This window comes from Spermophilus citellus, assembly GCF_964194105.1.
Source record: "Spermophilus citellus genome assembly, chromosome: 9".
NCBI lineage: Eukaryota > Metazoa > Chordata > Mammalia > Rodentia > Sciuridae > Spermophilus > Spermophilus citellus.
The window spans coordinates 46799329-46817294 of NC_138191.1; the positions used below are offsets into that span (position 1 = coordinate 46799329).

At 33.3% G+C, this 17966-nt stretch overlaps 1 protein-coding gene across 1 annotated transcript in view; it reads right to left on the reverse strand.

Moving 5' to 3' along the window:
* Window positions 1-1339: 1339 nt before the first annotated feature.
* The window catches only part of LOC308655171 (pancreatic alpha-amylase-like), a 30044-nt gene continuing 13417 nt past the window's right edge, over window positions 1340-17966 (reverse strand). The window contains exons 2-11 of the mRNA XM_081305033.1: window positions 8246-8459; window positions 7742-7888; window positions 6729-6926; window positions 5997-6227; window positions 5114-5247; window positions 4267-4389; window positions 4071-4170; window positions 3029-3147; window positions 2804-2929; window positions 1340-1554 (exon numbers count right to left, since the gene is read on the reverse strand). Coding sequence (XP_081161159.1) covers window positions 1365-1554; window positions 2804-2929; window positions 3029-3147; window positions 4071-4170; window positions 4267-4389; window positions 5114-5247; window positions 5997-6227; window positions 6729-6926; window positions 7742-7888; window positions 8246-8413 — 1536 coding nt within the window. The 5' untranslated portion in view covers window positions 8414-8459 and the 3' untranslated portion in view covers window positions 1340-1364. The remainder of the gene's footprint in view (window positions 1555-2803; window positions 2930-3028; window positions 3148-4070; window positions 4171-4266; window positions 4390-5113; window positions 5248-5996; window positions 6228-6728; window positions 6927-7741; window positions 7889-8245; window positions 8460-17966) is intronic.

Here is a 17966-nt window from a genome sequence, read left to right on the forward strand (position 1 = left end):
AACTCCTGATCCCCCTGCCTCTGCCTCCCACACCACTGGAATTACAAGCGTGCACCATGGGCCCCAACCTAGAATGTTTCTTGTTTTGAACTTTAGAAGCTAAGTGAGGTTTGTTAAGTTCAAATAACTAAAAGGTTAGCTTTGCTAAAAAACAGAAGCTAAAGAGAAGGAATCTTTTGAGGTGAGGCTTCAAATGCAGGCTTAATAGTCTAGTTAGACTTTTGGCCTTTTATCCTATGGAAAGTAAGAAATCCATTAATGGGATTTGGAAACACTGTAGTGGTGATGGTAATGGTTTTCCAATTTCAAAATCACCTTGGTTGTGTGGTGGAGGACCATGTGATTGGAGGAAGGACTAAAGTACGATTATAAAGAAAATCTGGAGAATATAGTGTCATGAAAGCTTTAACTGAACATCCATGTTAGAGGTTAGAGCAAGAATGAAAAGCCATGTGACACCAAGTCAAAGAAAGAAAATGAAAGGCGGGCAGGGATTGTGGCTCAGTAGTAAAGACCTCGCCTAGTATATGACAGGCGATGGGTCTGATCCTCAGCACCACATGAAAATACATAAGTGAAATAAAAAGGCATTGTGCCCAACTACAGCTAAAAAAAAAAAAAAACAATTAAAAAAAAGAAAATGAGAGACAAGACCTCAGGGAAAGGAGTAGAATATTCTTGTGGGCTCAATAATATTAAAAATTATAGACTATGTAATTGAAGTCCCTTCTATTTTTCTAACTATATTTTAGATGTTGGTGGACCTTTATTTTATTCATTTATTTATATGTGATGCTGAGAAATGAACCCAGTGCCTCACACATGAAAGGCAAGTGTTCTACCACTGAGCCACAACAACAGCCCCAGTCTCTTCTATTTTTAACTCTGTAAATTATAAAAGCACTTCTGTATTGTAAAAAATCATCCAATTGGGCTATCTCAGTATGTGAATCACCATTAAACCAGCTCTTTCTAATTGACAGAAAGACTCTGTGAGAGAATTACAGACAGAATTTCAGACTATATCTGTAAACTGTAGACAGACTTTCAGACTATATCTCAGAAATAAGAGATACATAGTGGACAAATGGTGTCAATGACAATAAATATATTTGTCAAAATGCCTTTCTGAGTTCTTAGAAATTCCCTTTACAGGTAGGTGAAAGTGTGTCTTCTAAAAACAATAACACCTTGCCTGTTGTTTTCTTATAATTATACATATAAGTAATGCAATTTTTTAATACTTGAGCTTTTCAAGTTGATGACATATATCTTATAATAAAATATAAAAGATTATGAAAACTAATGTATATACAATAAAAAAGACACTTGATAATGCTGTGTATTTGCATTTAATTTAAATTTTACAACTTTGAATCAGCATGAATTGCAATGAATGGGTCTTCAGCAGAGTTACTAATAGAAAACTGAGCCTTGCCATCATTGGAAACATAGACTTTAATTCCTGTGCAATCTCCATTAATTTTATCTCCAGAAATGACATCACAGTATGTGCCACCAGGAAGACCAGTTTGCAAAGTTGTTGACAATGACCTATAAAACAAAATTTGCTATTTAACTTAAATTCATTACAGTCAAATATAAGAATTCAGATTCTCTCTGAAGTAAATAAACAGCTTAATTTTGTGCCATAGAATTTTAAGCAGTCAAGGTCTCAATAAGAAGAAAATGGAAACACAGAGACCATTCCAGTGGATGTGAACAGCACTCTCATTACAATGTACTCATACAGAACACCTATCCATTCCTAGTCAGTGGTGACTATTACCAGACCATAAAGGTTGAAGAATAGCAGTGAAGATCTACAGGAATTGCTACCCTTAGATAAAAGTACTGCCTGTGGTAAACATAAATATTTTCTATTTGTCTTTTTTGAACTTATAAAAATACTGTTTGCTTTAAAGAATTAAAATTGGAATTTTTCTTCAAAAAATATTTTTTTCAAGGACTTGAAGAAAAAATATTCTAACACTTTCATGAAGAAGTATATAGCTTGGAATAGAAAACTATATTGTATAAATTTATTTCAGTTCTTCTACACAGAAAACACAGAAATTAAAGAACTAGCCATAGGCTCTTTTGGAAATACAGAAAGACACATTATTTACCTATTTATTTTTGCCAATAAAATATGACTTTAGGCTAACCTGAGCTAAACATGAGCAGAAGTTGGGCTGGGACTGAGACATTCCAAAGCTGGCAGAGTTCTTCTGGCTGTAGTTCTCCATGTGAAAGACTCATTAGACTACAAGAATAGGCTATCAGTATCACTAAAGAAAGGCCAGCAATGAGAAGCTTTAAAAGTAAAACTAAAAAAATCTACAGAGGAAAGTCATTGGCCATAAGATACAGTTCTAAAACATACACTTTAAAAATAGTACTTGTCTCTGAGAGATAGATAGAGGAGTAGTTGAGATACAGAGCTTAAAAAAATGTATTCCAGTACTAAGACTGAGACTGAAAGCTACATTCTTTTAGAGATTTTTGCCATCCTTATATTAACTGTTGGTATATTTAGTGGCTCATGTAATATTAACATAAAGTGCATCATGTTTATGCATGGATGCATAAGAACGCTCTAATTAAAACAAAAACCCCTATAAAAATAGGGGGGGGGGAAATAAATGCCATCATCATTTTTCTTCTGTACTTTTCTGATTTCTTATTTTCTTAATTCCCTGACTTAAAGGATTTTTCAGATATGAAAGAAGTAAATTAACAGGAATAGAATAAAACTAGAACATAACAGTGTAAAAATTATTTAAAATTGATATCTACTTACCAGTCATCATTATTAAAGACAATGAATCCTTTGTTTCCTCTTCCAAAAGCCACTTGGTTGCTACCATTATCCCACCAGTTTTTAAAAGGCTGGCCATCAACCACATTTCGGAAAGTAACCATGTTTCTGAAAGCACAGGATCACATAAAATGTTGATATTCTTAAACTCAAACAGTTTAAAGTAAAATGTTAAGGAAAGTGTTATAGGATATGTATTAGTCTTACCTTATTTGGCGCCATCGATGTTCACAGACCCAGTCATTGCCACAAGTAGTGTCTGGATTAATAGTTACTTCTTTAGTCACTCCATTATTATTTGGTGGTCCAACCCAATCATTAACATCCTTAATTTAACAAAAACAGATTTTTAACACAAACGCATAAACACACGCAAACATTTATCTTTCACTTCATTATACTAAACTCAATTACTTGGTCCTGCTACTTGTCTCTGCAGTGTCTTTATTTAGAATACACGATGTATAGTATTTTTATAGACCTTTACTGAATTTTTATCATCTCTGTAAACTCTGGTTCTCTAGGTATCTGTCTGAATTATAGGATTTTAGATATGAAATCTCTGTAATGATGCTACTTCTGAAATCTTCAGTTTAAAAAGAAAACCCTCACTTAACTTTTAAAACATCTACATAATTTACTTCTCAATTCAGTTTTGAAATTGATATTTGGATTAATGTTTTTACCATATCCCCGATATTTTTCTCATTCTTCCTTATCCTGAAGTGGTCTTTAAATTTTTAATTCTGTAATATATATCATTTCATTCATCTTTTAAGATATTTTCCTCATTTAACTTTGGCTCAACTGTACCATTTCTTTGCAGTCCATAAAACTTTTTAAAAAAATATTTTCACAGTATTTATTTCTTATAATAAAAGCAGGAACTGATTTAAGTTCTTGATAAGTTTTAGCATGTGTAATCTTCATATCAACTCTATGAAAGTGGGTACTTATGATAAGTATATACTTTATACCCTGTAACTTGTTCTTTTTCATAAGTTTCTTTTCTTAGTGTGTGGATATCTGTCCTATTACTGAACAGTTTTCATACTCTTTGAAAAAAGAGAGCATAAATTTTATGTATTTAATATTCTTTCCATTATGAAAATCAGAGATCAGCATTATGTTTCCATTTAAATAAATACTTGATGAATAAATATTGAATGCAATAACCTCGTGAGAAATTAAAACAAAATTACCTACTTTTTCTTGAGAAAAAGATATTTTGAACAAATTCAAAACTTACTTGTCCATTCACAAAATATCTTGGCCAACGGTAGCTTGACATTACTCGTGTAAATCCATAAGGATGAGCAAGCATAAATCCAACTGCCATTTTATACAGCCTGAAAGTTATAAAAATATATTACAATAGAAGAATAGAATATTATTACTCTCATTAAAAGGTGAGTTAAAGACATATAGACAGGTTTTTTTCCTACCTTGCATCCCAGAACGTAAGAATGGATGCTCCTCCAGCTCCATGTCCTCGTTGGTTGTCATGGTTATCCACAAAGACTAGAGCTCTGTCTGAGGGCATGAAACCCCAACCTTCTCCCCAGTTCCTATTAAAAAAATAAATATTTTTATTCTTTTACAATAGGTTTAGGGTAACCTAAATCTGCATCTCTTTTTATATAGCATCCTTAGATAAACTCTCTAATTATTCCACAGAATTTAGTGTTTTTGTAGATTAACAAATTTATAAATTCATTGTGTGTTTGTATATACGTAGGATTCCTTGTATCCATTCATATGTAAGATTTTTGTGATAGAAAAGTTTCTTTTAAAGGTTTCAGTATATGCATTCTATGTGGATTTCTGAAGGTTAATATTCATACCACATTGTACAGAAAGGCAAACTTGGTTAAAATGAGGCTTCACCACTTTATTCTTTAGTGTGAACACCTTAATATTTCAAATTAATGAGTTGAGAAAATGCATACTTATTCCATAGTTATGGCCAAATTGTAGGTACTTTATAAATGGTAGCATCCTCTTAAAAATAACTTAGCTTTAATAGATTATAAGGAAACATTACTCAAATCCAGTGTACTCAAATAATAGATAGATGGAAATATTTAGGAGATGTTTTGGTTTCCAGAATACTTCCTGGAGACTGATATTCTAAATTAGAAAGATGATTAATTAGGAAGATGTTTGAGGAAGAATAACATTTATTAATAATCTACTTCTTGATTATCTAAGAAGGTTCTTAGACGATAACCCATACCGGAGTAATATGTCTAATAGATCTGTAAAATACTATAAATGACAAATTATATTTACTTTAAGTAAGCCATCTTCTCTCCATTCCACCTGCGAATAACTGTGCCCAGTTTTGCACCATACTTGAATTCTGTCACACGGCCATTTCCAAAGTACTCACTACTTTTAATTGCCTCACCACCCAGATCAATCACCTGGTAGAAATATAGTGCAAAATATCATTTTAATGTACAAAAGTTTTAAAGTATTTTAATGAAAAAATTAATATAAAAATAGCTTTAAAACATTTGTTATTTGAAATGCTTAAAACTGCTTTCATCACACTGAGATTCTTATTTTGTTTTGATAAAATATATGTCAAAATATTGAAATAAATCTCTTGACAAGGTAACCTGTGAAAATCTTGATCTCATTTAGTCTTACACATAAATTATAAGAACAATAGCTCACACTATCATAGAACTTACTACCTTGTCTATATTTATCATGCTTGATAATTACTAATTCATTAATTACTAATTAATTTTCTAAAGAGAACAAAAACATAAACTTTATCATTAGCTCTTTTCTTTACATAAAAAATATTTTTTCACAGAGAGGAAAATTAATTTGACTAAAAACTTAGACAGCCAATAGTGGTATAGTGAAGACCCAAACTCAGAATGGCTTGGACAACAACTATTTTATTTTTGGTCTTGTATAATGGTCTCTGGAATGTAATAAATATCAGGGATTTGTAGCCTAAATAAATTTCCTGTAGTTCCAAATAACATACTTTGATAGAATTAAATGTGTTATTTCTGAATAAAAATTTTAAGAATACTACAGCATATTAATGACTCACCCATTAACCTACAGAAATTTCTTATTGAATTAAATCTGCCATTTATTTTCTAGTGAATGAAATGATATAGTTTTTATGCACATATATAGATGAATGTACCTCCTGGAAAATGAAAGGCCTGCTTCCTCCAGGGAACCATTTTGTGTTTAGATTATGCAGTTTATCCAAAATTGCCTTTATGTCTCCAGGCCACATATGCTTAGAAGCATCCAGTCTGAACCCTGCTACACCAATATCAATGAGATGGTTCATATAATTGGCAATTTGCGTGCGCACATAATCTTTCCCCAGGGCAAGATCAAGAAGACCAACCAGACGACAATCTCTGACCTGTTGAGGTAAAAATTTTGTGTTTTTTAAAAATATCATCTATCACCTGAGAATCCATTTGATCATTTATTCATTCATTTATTCATCAAGAGATATTTCCATAATTCATTTTTTAAATTGCGCATTGGGAATATTGGCATTATTCTGTGGATGCACTTTGAAATATTTTCTAGCATAAAAATGGAGAAAGTAGAGAATGAGTAGATGAGATTTTTAGTTGATTGGAGGAATTTATTTATTTATTTATCCTTCTGGGATTGAGGAGTGACACCAGTGCCTAACACATGCCAGGCAAGTATTCTATCACTGAGTTCTATACCTAGTATCATGACTGCAGAAGCTTTGGATTATTGATTTTTTAATTTTTATGCAGTCATGGTTACTTATTTTACCTAGGAATCTAAACTAGTGTTTAAAATCAGTGTTTAAGTAAGCTACATGTGCATAATTAAAGGTATAGGTAGTTCTTTATTCAGATCATTATTTTAAAAAGAAAATTACCTGATAAGCATCATTATAGTTCTCAATGCCGCCACTTGAGGTTCTACATTTACCATCATTAAAATCCCAACCAGAGTATGGAACTGCAGGAAACTCCCTATTTCCAGCATTGAAGTAACTTCCACAAGTACTGCTTGTTCCTGCACCTCCCCCTTCATTACACATATGATTAATTACAGCATCCACATAAATTCGGACCTGAAAAGCAAAGGGTTTACTTCAGTTTTTTTTAAGTAAAAATCTGACACATTATTGATTGAACTTTACAGAGTATTCATTAAAATCTAACATATTTCTTTATTATTGTATAACTTCATTTTCCTATAAGACTAAAAAGTGAAGCATGAAAGGAAACTAATGTGAAATGAAGAGTGATATCCATTCTAGTTGTCTGGTCATATATTTACAAAAATGATGAATTGAGAAAAGCAGAAACTATGATAATTATTAAGAAAGTCATTTTAGAGGAGGTAAGAATCAGTTGAGATAGAAAAAAAATATTAATTTTTGAAATTTCAGTGGATCACAAGGAAAAAGAAACAATTAGCCTTTATTCTCTGCCTAGGATCTGAAGAAAGGAAGATAGATATTGCCTATCTTTACACTCCTCACTCTAAAGTGAAAATGGCTATTTATTATTTAAAAAAAAGATGAAGAAGAGTACTCAGGAATTTACTTGTAGATAAATCACATAAAATTCACAGCAACTATTATAATTGGAAATTTTAATACTTAATAAGAAATGTATTTAGTTATAAGGGTTAAAGTTGATGCCTTGCTTTAAAGTGAATTATTCTTTAAACTTTAATAGTCTTTTCTTTAGTAGATAAATGGCACATATATGATTATTTATAAAGGTTGAACATATAGCAATAGTTCATTTTGAGTTATTGCTCAAGTATGAAGTTAAATTTTAAAAAATCAAGTCCCAAAAACTTACTGCTCAAGAGAGAAAGAAAAAGAAGAAATTATCTTCCTATGTAATACTTTTAAAGAAACTTAAATTCACTTACACCAACATTGTTACACCTAGTCACCATGTCTCTGAACTCATCTTCATTTCCAGATCTTGTGCATATTTTATAGCTAATTGGTTGGTATCTTTCCCACCAAGGTCTTGAAGGGTTGTTAACAACAATATTTTCATTAGGTGGTGAGATCTACAAAGAAAGCAAACTTAATAAGTATCAAATTATAGCTTATTTTATATCATTAAAACCTCTAAAACAAATTAATAACCTAAAATTATTGCTGAATCTTTGTACATGCAGCTACAGTACTTTATAACCACTCTAAAACATTAACATCCCATTAAAGATGTCCTGCTGTTATTCTGAAACAAAACATAAAGTTGACACCAATTCTAATTTTTTTTTCTTTCTCAAAAAACTGTTTCAGAGGACTTATATGAGAAGTAAAATATTATCTCAGATTCACAGAAACGGATTGTCATATTACTATATCATTTATCATAAGCTCAAGTAAATGTTGCAATTTATGATGTGAACAATCCTTACCTGAACTCCTCCAAATCCATTGGGAGCTAAGTATCGCTCACATTCCTTAGCAATATCAACCCAGCGCCACTCAAACAAGTGGACCATAGAGGTCCTTCCCTGTTGAGTGTTTGGGGAATACTGAGCCCAACAGAGCCCAAGGGCTGAAAGCAGCACAAAGAACTTCATTTTGCTCTGAAGCTGCCACTGTTCTTTCTAGCAACTATATATATTCCTGTAAAAGAGCACATTTGACAAAGTAAATGTTAAGATGAAAAAATATTTAGAGTAAAAACACTGAATGTGAAAAAGATTATTAATAATAATGTTAACTCAACAGGTGAAGAACATTCATAAACTCTCCCAAGAAAATGATCTTAAATGACCTTTTAGAACTTTATGTTGTTCTTATTAAAGGAATATTAGTCTTTTCAAATATCTGGCATGTGACATATGTAAACAGTCCTCATTCATATATTATTTACCTAGAAGTAGATCTTATTTCTGATGTCCTTCACTAATAGAAAGTTACAATCAGACACAATTCAACTTATACTCAAAATGTTGTTTGAACTATTTATCTGCAATGTTTGTAATATTTCAATTTCCAAAAAGAAACAAGACATTAATTTTCTTGTCCTCCTTCCCACACACCAATTTTTATTTATTTACACTTCTGCATTCCCATCAATCCAAGTGCTTAATAACATGGCTAGAGAGTAGACTTTGTGCTAGAATAGTAGGATTTGTGATGGAATAGCAGAATTTGTGGTGGTTATGATTTTATCCCCATAGCCAAATATATTTTATATGTAATAAAACACTAAATCAATGAATGCACATCCTTTTCCTCCTTAATTAATAGTATAGGTGGGAAAATGTTATCCATCCTTTCAACAAGGATTGAGTGTTCTCCTTTGTCAAGTATTAAGGATGATATAAGGGATATAATGATGAGCAAGACAGTCATATTTCTATTCCAAGAGAGCTTACATTCTAGTGGAAGAAAAACAAAATATGCAAGTAAATATAATATTAGTAATGAGAATAACAGTGATGATAAATAATTTCAGATTTCAATAAAAACTACTATGAAGTAACAGCATAATAAAATAGAGAGTAACATCACTATCAGAGTATTTCAGATTGGATGGTCAGTGAAACATTACTTGAGGGAGTGATTTTAGCTGTGAATTAAAGATTTAAAAATAAGTAGTCATTTGAAGACAAGGAAAAGACCAATCTAGATACAGGAGAAAGCAAAAACTCATGGATGAAAAAAGCTTGGAATACTTGAGACAACTTTACTTTTTTTAAGTTAGCAAGGCCTAAGCATGTGTGATAAATGGAAAAGCAAATGAATTGAAAATAGATAGGTAGGTCAGATCTTATAATGAATCAAGAAAGAGAGCTAGTGAGGCTGTAAGCAGTGCTGAAAGAGCATGCTGTACTTTAAAAGGAAATCATCATTGCCTCTTGGAGGACATCAGAAACTGGAGTATAAGAATGAAAGAAGGAAGAATAGTTTGAAGCTTTTTATAGTAGTCCAGGAAAGAAGTGGGTAACTTTAACTAGGGCATAGACAGGATGTTTCAAAGGTGAGAGGCAACAGGTTTATGGATATATTAAATCTAAAGAATTAATGAAATGCAGACACTAAAGATATAGATATTTGATATGATATCATTTATCAAGATGAGGGGAAATGAGGAAGTACTATCTCTGGGGAAGAATTATTACTCCAATTATTAACTATTTATTTCTCTAGTATTCACAGCACTCTCCTTTGGTCCTTCCTGGGACCAACCATGTGGACAATCAAAGTTCCCTGTGTTTTACATGTAGTTCATACCTCCTGGTATTCTTCCTATGATCCTCTTCTACCATTGTTGTGTACATGGACCAAGCTTTTAAAAGGTAAACATCATATGTAATGTTGAACCTAGCAAATGATTACTATGTCTAATGTGCTCAATAAATGGCTATCTAACATATACTCATAAGTTACAAGTATTGTGCAAGACATTGAGGTTACTATGGGTTATCTCTTCATCTTATAAATAGATGAACATCATGTCAGAAATTCTGTAATACTTCAACCCTTGTATTTCCAAAAGTTTCATATACATGAAGAAACTAAGGCCTAGAGAGACTGAGCAAATTGCCAAACTTCTGTAGCATGTGACAAGGGCAAAATATGATAACGGGTCTGACTATGAAGTGACATTTTCTGTGTTATATCAATATTTCTTCCATATTTCTGAAGTTGAGATGTTCACTATAGAAGCCACGAGCAAAATTATCTATGGAGCAGTTGAAATGTTGCTAATTTGAACAGAGATATGCTCTAAGTATAAAATATACTTTATATTTCAGAGTTAATATAAAACCAGAACATGAAAATTAATAATTATTTTTACTTTATGAATTAATATTCTGAGAGAAATTAAGATAAATAAAACCTAATATCAACATGAATAAACTCAGTTCATTTTTTTCTTCTTTACAAATGGTCATTAAAAATGTTAAATTACATATATGATATGTCAGATCCTACTAGAGTTATTCTAGATGTTAAGTATGAGAAGGGATACAGCCACACACAAAAGCCAACCATAGTAAAGTGAAGGGTGAGATCATTGTGGTAAGAGAGTCATGAGTAAAGTGTGTTAAGATTTTATTGACACAAAAAATAATTTCTGACATAAATAGGGGAAGATGAAATTGATTCGAAGAATGGGTTTGACTTTAATGAAAAAAGATCAGGTAAAATTCCATTTTAGTAAGAAAATAGAATTATCAAATGTGAGTAAGGGCAAGGAGGAAAGTAATGCTTTAAAACCGTAAGCTGAGGTGTAGGAGAACCATGGGCATCAAGGTGGTAAAGATGTATTGAGAATGCTCAAAGTCAGGAAGAAGAAAACATTTTTCTTGGAAGCCTATATGAAGGTACTGTTTGTTTGCTTTAGACAGGAAAGGAACTTGATTAGAACTTTTTAAGTATAACAGATGGATTAGAAGGCACAGATAGCAGGGACAGAAACACTAGAAATCCTGCAGATTATTATTTTTTTTTAAAGAGAGAGTGAGAGAGGAGAGAGAGAGAGAGAGAGAGAGAGAGAGAGAGAGAGAGAGAGAGAGAGAGAGAGAGAATTTTTTTTTAATATTTATTTTTTAGTTCTCGGCGGACACAACATCTTTGTTGGTATGTGGTGCTGAGGATCGAACCCGGGCCGCACGCATGCGAGGCGAGCACACTACCACTTGAGCCACATCCCCAACCCTCCTGCAGATTATTAAACAGGCAGACATGAAAATCTGAACTAGGATTATAGCAATAAGAATGAGAATTAGGAGAGTAGTACAGATTGTTGCAATAAGGGCTACCCTATGAATAACATTTCCAGTGGCCATACCTATGTGGAGTCTCTTCCTATATAGTGTGTGGGCTGATTTACCCAGTGTGTGATTTGCCTCATAGAGTGAAATGTCAGTCAACAGGAAACACACAAAAATTTTATTAGGACTTGCATGAGGCTTAATCTTATCAAAATCAGAGTCTATTGTGCTGTGTGCAGAGTTGGAATGAATGGATAGGTAAAGAGGTCTGGTTGTCCCTCGCCATTCCAGTCATCTGAGTTTTTGACCCACTAGCTAACAGTAGGTGAATAATGCTCCAGGGCTGAATCAGCAGAAGGGCCATCTGTTCACCCATACAATTATAAGACATGAGATATTTTTATTAAGTAATAATTAACTATACAGAGAGGAGGGATGCAATAAATCTGGTGAAGATTGACTACATGAAGTGGTAGCTAAATAGACATCAGTGGAGAAAAAAATGGAGTTAAAGAGGACTCTGTTATTTAAAGGTTGGGTGAGTGGAAAATGGCGATGCCCATGTCACTTACAGTGCAATTTAAAGGTAGAATGGTTACAGGAACACTAAATCCTGAGTTTGAGCTTCTACTCTTAAGCCTTCATGGGAATACAAAAACAACTTAAAAGATAGGTGCGAGAAGCAAAATATCAGAGAAATTTGGGAATTTCCAATAAAGCTATGATATTTTGAGGAATGGCATTCAAAGTATTTATTGATTTACCAGAGATACTGAGCAGAACAGATGTCATCCCCAAACAATGTCCCAGCTAATGCTGTCTGAATTATCTGGTCTGGAAACCTGCATCCTTGATAGCTGACAAGGTACCAAGAGAGACATTTAAAGCAAAGATACTATCAATTGATATAAAAGATGGCGTAGATGGTATAAGAAGGAGAGAATAAAGAGCTCTTTCATTACCAGAGAATGGATTTCAACAACAAACAAAAAAAGGAAAATTTGCAAGGTTTACAAGACACTAACTGGATGCGGTTGAGTATTAGAATCAGATTAGAAGAGAAGACAGATTAGAAAGTTGGTGGTAAGATAGGGCTGATGCTCTAAAGAGTTGAGAGAGAAGAGAGGAATCATTAGAATGTCACAGTTGGTTGTAGGTTACAAATTCAAAAATGTGATGATTCAGAACATGATCTCAAGATTAAGATGAGCTAGTTTTAAATCTTTCTTTAATGTAAATTTTTTATATGACTGCAGAACACATTACAATTCTTATTACATATATAGAGCATATTTTTTCATATCTCTGGCTGTATATATAGTATTTTCCCACCAATTTGCATCTTTATATATGTACTTTGGATAGCAATGATCATCACATTTCACCATCATTAATTACCCCATGCTCCCTCCTTTCCCCTCCATCCCCTCTGCCCTATCTAGAGTTTGTCTATTCCTCCTATGCTCCCCCTCCCTACCTCACTACGAATCAGCCCCCTTATATCAAAGAAAACATTTGGCATTTGGTTTTTGAGGATTGGCTAACTTGATTTAGCATTATCTTCTCTAACTCTATCCATTTACCTTCAAATGCCATGGTTTTATTCTCTTTTATTGCTGAGTAATATTCCATTGTGTATATATGTCATATTTTTCATCCATTCATCTATTGAAGGGCATATAGGTTGGTTCCATGGTTTAGCTATTGTGAATTGTGCTGCTATAGGCATTGATACAGCTGTGTCCCTGTAGTATGCTGTTTTTAAGTCCTTTGGGTATAGACCGAGGAGAGAATTAGCTGGGTCAAATGGTGGTTGCATTCCCAATTTCCAAGAAATCTCCATACTGCTTTCCATATTGGCTGCACCAATTTTCAGGCTCACCAGCAGTGTATGAGTGTACCCTTTTCCCCACATCCTTGCCAACACTTATTGTTGTTTGTATGCATAACAGCTACCACTCTGACTGGAGTGAGATGAAGTCTTATAGTGGTTTTGATTTGCATTTTTCTAATTGCTAGTGGTGATGAACATTTTTTTAATGTATTTGCTGGTATATGAGACCTCTGAGAAGTGTCTCTTCAGGTCCTTGGCCCATTTATTTATTGGTTTATTCATTTTTTTGGTATTTAGCTTTATGAATTCTTTATATACCCTAATGATCAGTACTCTATCCGATGTGTGAGGGGTAAAGATTTGCTCCCAAGATATAGGCTCTCTATTCACCTAAAAGCTTGTGTCTTTTACTGAGAAGAAGGTTTTTAGTTTGAGTCCATCCCATTTATTGATTCTTGATTTTAATTCTTGTGCCACAGGAGTCTTATTAAGGAAGTTGGGGCCTAATCCCAAATGATGGAGATTAAGGCCTACTTTTTCTTTTATTCAACCAAGGGTCTCTGATTGTATTTTTAAGTCCTTGATCCATTTTGAGTTGAGTTTTGTGTATGGTGAAAGATAGGGGTTTAATTTCATTTTGTTGCATATGAATTATTTTTCCAGATGAATTTTATGATTGCTTTTTCTATTTCTATGAGGAATGTCATTGGACTTTTGATCGGAATTGCATTAAATCTATGGTGCTTTTGGAAGTATGGTCATTTTGATAATATTAATTCCCCCTATCCAAGAGCAAGGTAGATCTTTCCATCTTCTAAGGTCTTCTTTGACTTCTTTCTTTAGGGTTCTGTAATTTTTATAATATAGATCTTTCACTTCTTTCATTAAATTGATTCCCAAGAATTATTTTTTGAGGCTATTGAGAATGGGGTAGTTTTCCTCCTTTCCCTTTCTGAGGATTTGTCACTGATAAACAGAAATGCCTTTGATTTATGGCTGTTGATTTTATATCCTGCTACTTTGCTGAATTCATTTACTAACTCTAGAAGATTTCTAGGTGGAACTTTTAGGGTCTTCCAGGTATAGAATCATATAATCAGCAAATAGTGCGAATTTGAGTTCTTCTTTTTCTATGTGTACTCCTTTAATTTCTCTCATCTGTGTAATTGCTCTGGCCAGTGTTTCAAGAACTATGTTAAATAGAAGTGGTGAAAGAGGGTACCCCTGTCTTGTTCCAGTTTATAGAGGGAATGCCTTCAATTTTTCCCCATTTAGAATGACGTTGGCCTGGGGCTTAGCATAGATAGCTTTTATGATGTTGAGATATGTTCCTGTTATCCCTAGTTTTTCTAGTGTTTTGAACATAAAGAGTGCTATATGTTGTCAAATGCTTTTTCTATGTCTATTGAGATGATCATGTGATTCTTACATTTAAGTCTATTGATGTGATGAATTACATTTATTGATTTTTGTATGTTATGTTGAACCAATCTTGCATCCCTGGGATGAATCCCACTTGATCATGGTGCATGATCTTTTTGTATTTGATTTGCCAGAAATTTAACATTATGTTTATTAGAGATATTTGTCTGAAGTTATTTTTTTTTGATGTGTCTTTGCTTGGTTTTGGAATCAGAGTGATATTGGCCTCATAGAATGAGTTTGGAAGTGCTGCCTCTTTTTCTATTTTCTGAAATTAATTGGAGAGTATTGATATTCCTTCTTTCTTTAAAGGTCTTGTAAACCTTGGCTGTGTATTTGTTTGGTCCTGGGCTTTTCTTGTTTGGTAGACTTTTGATAGTGTCTGCTATTTCATCACTTGAAATTGATCTGTTTAAATTGTGTATATCATCCTGATTCAATTTGGGCAAATTATATGATTTTAGAAATTTGTTAATGCCTTCGATATTTTCTATTTTATTGGAGTACAGGTTTTTGAAATAATTTCTATTTATCTTCTGTATTTCTGTAGTGTCTGTTGTGGTATTTCCTTTTTCATCATGTATGTTAGTGATTTGAGTTTTCTCTGTCCTCTTCATTAGCATGGCTAAGGGTCTGTCGAAAGAACCAACTTTTTGTTCTTTCAGTTTTTTCAATTGTTTCAGTTTCATTGTATTCAGCTAAGAGTTTAATTATTTCCTCTCTTCTGCTGCTTTTGGTGTTGATTTTTTTCTTTTTCTAGGGCTTGAGATGTAGTATTAAGTCATTTTATTTGTTGACTTTTTCTTCTTTTAAGGAATGAACTACATGCAAAGAACTTCCCTCTTAGAAGTGCTTTCACAGTGTCCCAGAGATTTCAATATGTTGTATCTGTGTTCTCATTCACCTCTAAAAACTTTTTACTCTGCTCCTTGATGTCTTTTGTAATACATTGTTCATTCAATAGCATATTATTTAGTCTTCAGGTGTTGAAGTAGATTTTATTCCTTATTTTATCATGATTTCTAATTTCATCCCATTATGATCTGATAGAATGCAGGGTAGTATCTCTACTTTTTTATATTTGCTAAGCGTTGCTTTGTAGCATAGCATATGGTCATCTTAGGGTACAATCCACGTGTTGCTGAGAATAAAGAATATTCTCTCATTGAAGGTTGGAATATACTATATGACAGTTAAGTCTAAGATATTGATTGTATTACTGAGTTCTACAGTTTCTTTGTTCAGATTTTGTTTGAAGGATCTATCTAGTGATGAAAGAGGTATGTTAAATTCAACCAAAATTATTGTGTTGTGGTCTATTTGACTCTTGAACTTGAGAAGAGTTTGATGAACATAGCTGCTCCATTGTTTGGGGCATATATATTTATAATTGTTAAGTCTTATTGGTGTATGATTCCCTTGAGAAGTATGTAGTGTCCTTCTTTATCCTTTTTGATTAACTTTAGTTTGAATACTACTATATTGATATGAAGATGGAAACCCCTGCTTGCTTCAGCATTCCATGTGAGTGGTATGATTTTTCCAAGCCCTTTACCTTCAGTCTGGGAATGCCTTTTTCTATGAGATGTGTCTCTGGGATGCAGCATATTGTTGGGTTGGTTTTTGTTGTTGTTGTTTGTTTGTTTAATTCAATCCGCTAGTCTGTGTCTTCTGATTCTGAGTTTAGGCCATTAACATTCAGGGTTATTATTGAGACATGATTTGTATTCCCAGCCATTTTTGTTTATTTTTGGTATTTAACATGACTTGGTTTCTACTCTGATTAGATTTTCTTTTAGTGTAATCCCTCCCTCTGCTGATTTTCATTATTGTTTCCCATTTCCTCATCTTGGAATATTTTGTTGAGTATGTTCTGTAGTGCAGGCTTTCTAGTTGTAAATTCTTTTAACTTTTGTTTATCATGGAAGGTTTTTATTTCATCATCAAATCTAAAACTTAGTTTTGCTTGATGTAAGATTCTTGGTTGGCATCCCTTTTTTTTCAGACCTTGGTATGTGTTGTTCTACAGTCTCCTGGCTTTGAGATCTGGGTTAAAATCTCTGTTGAGATATGAATTGGTCTCCCCCTATATGTGAGCTGATTCCTCTCTCTTGCAGCTTTTAAGATTCTATCCTGATTCTGTATGCTAGGCATTTTCATTATAATGTGTCCTGTAAGCCTCTTGTATTTGGTTTTCCAATTTGCTTTTCGTGCTTGGTTAATTTTCTGATATTATCTCATTGAAGAAATTTCACATTCCTTGGGTATGGAACTCTGTGCCTTCCTCTATCCCAATAACTCTTAGATTTGCTCTTTTGATGCTTTCCCATAATTCTTGGATGTTCTGTTCGTGGTTTCTACCTTTCTTCACTGTGTGATCAGCTTTATTTTTTAGATTGTATACTTTGTTTTCATTTTCTGATGTCATTTCAAGTGATCTAGTCTATTGGTTATGATTTCTATTGAGTTTTTGATTTATTGTATCCTTCATTTCAAGGATTTTTGACTTTTTATTGGAGAGTATCTATGTCTATCTTGAAGTAATCTTTTGCTACCTGCATTTGCTCTCTTATCTCATTGTTGGAGTGATCAATTTTTGCTTGTATTTGCTCATTTAGGTCATTCTTTAATTCACAGATCATCTTAATTATGTACCTTCTGAACTCCTTCTCTGACATTTCCTCAACTTTGCTGTCCATAGGTTCTGTTATTATAGTGTCCTGGTTTGTTTGGGTCACTTTCCTCCCTTCTTTTTTTCATGTTGTCTATGTGTCTTCCTTTCTTCCAGTGCGGATCTGAGATATTACAGTTTCTTCCCTATATTCTTGTAGTACCCATGCAGATTGTCTGACCCTCACCTTGATATTGGACTTCCAGACCCTGCTGGTGTCCCTCAATGGATGCTACAGCATCCTGAGTCTGGGATCTCCATAAGTTAGAGTGGGTGGATCAGGGACACTGGGCTTGACCTCCTGTAGTCGTCAACTGGTAGAAAGGGTGGTCCTTTGCCAAAGGCTAGGCTATGGCATAGTCTGCCCCACAGGGAAAGGGGTTGTCCAGCCATGCTATGGGCCTGGGCCCTACAGAGGCCAGTGTGGGTGGATCTCTAGTTTTAAATCTTGACCTTTCCATTTTTCAGTTGTGTGA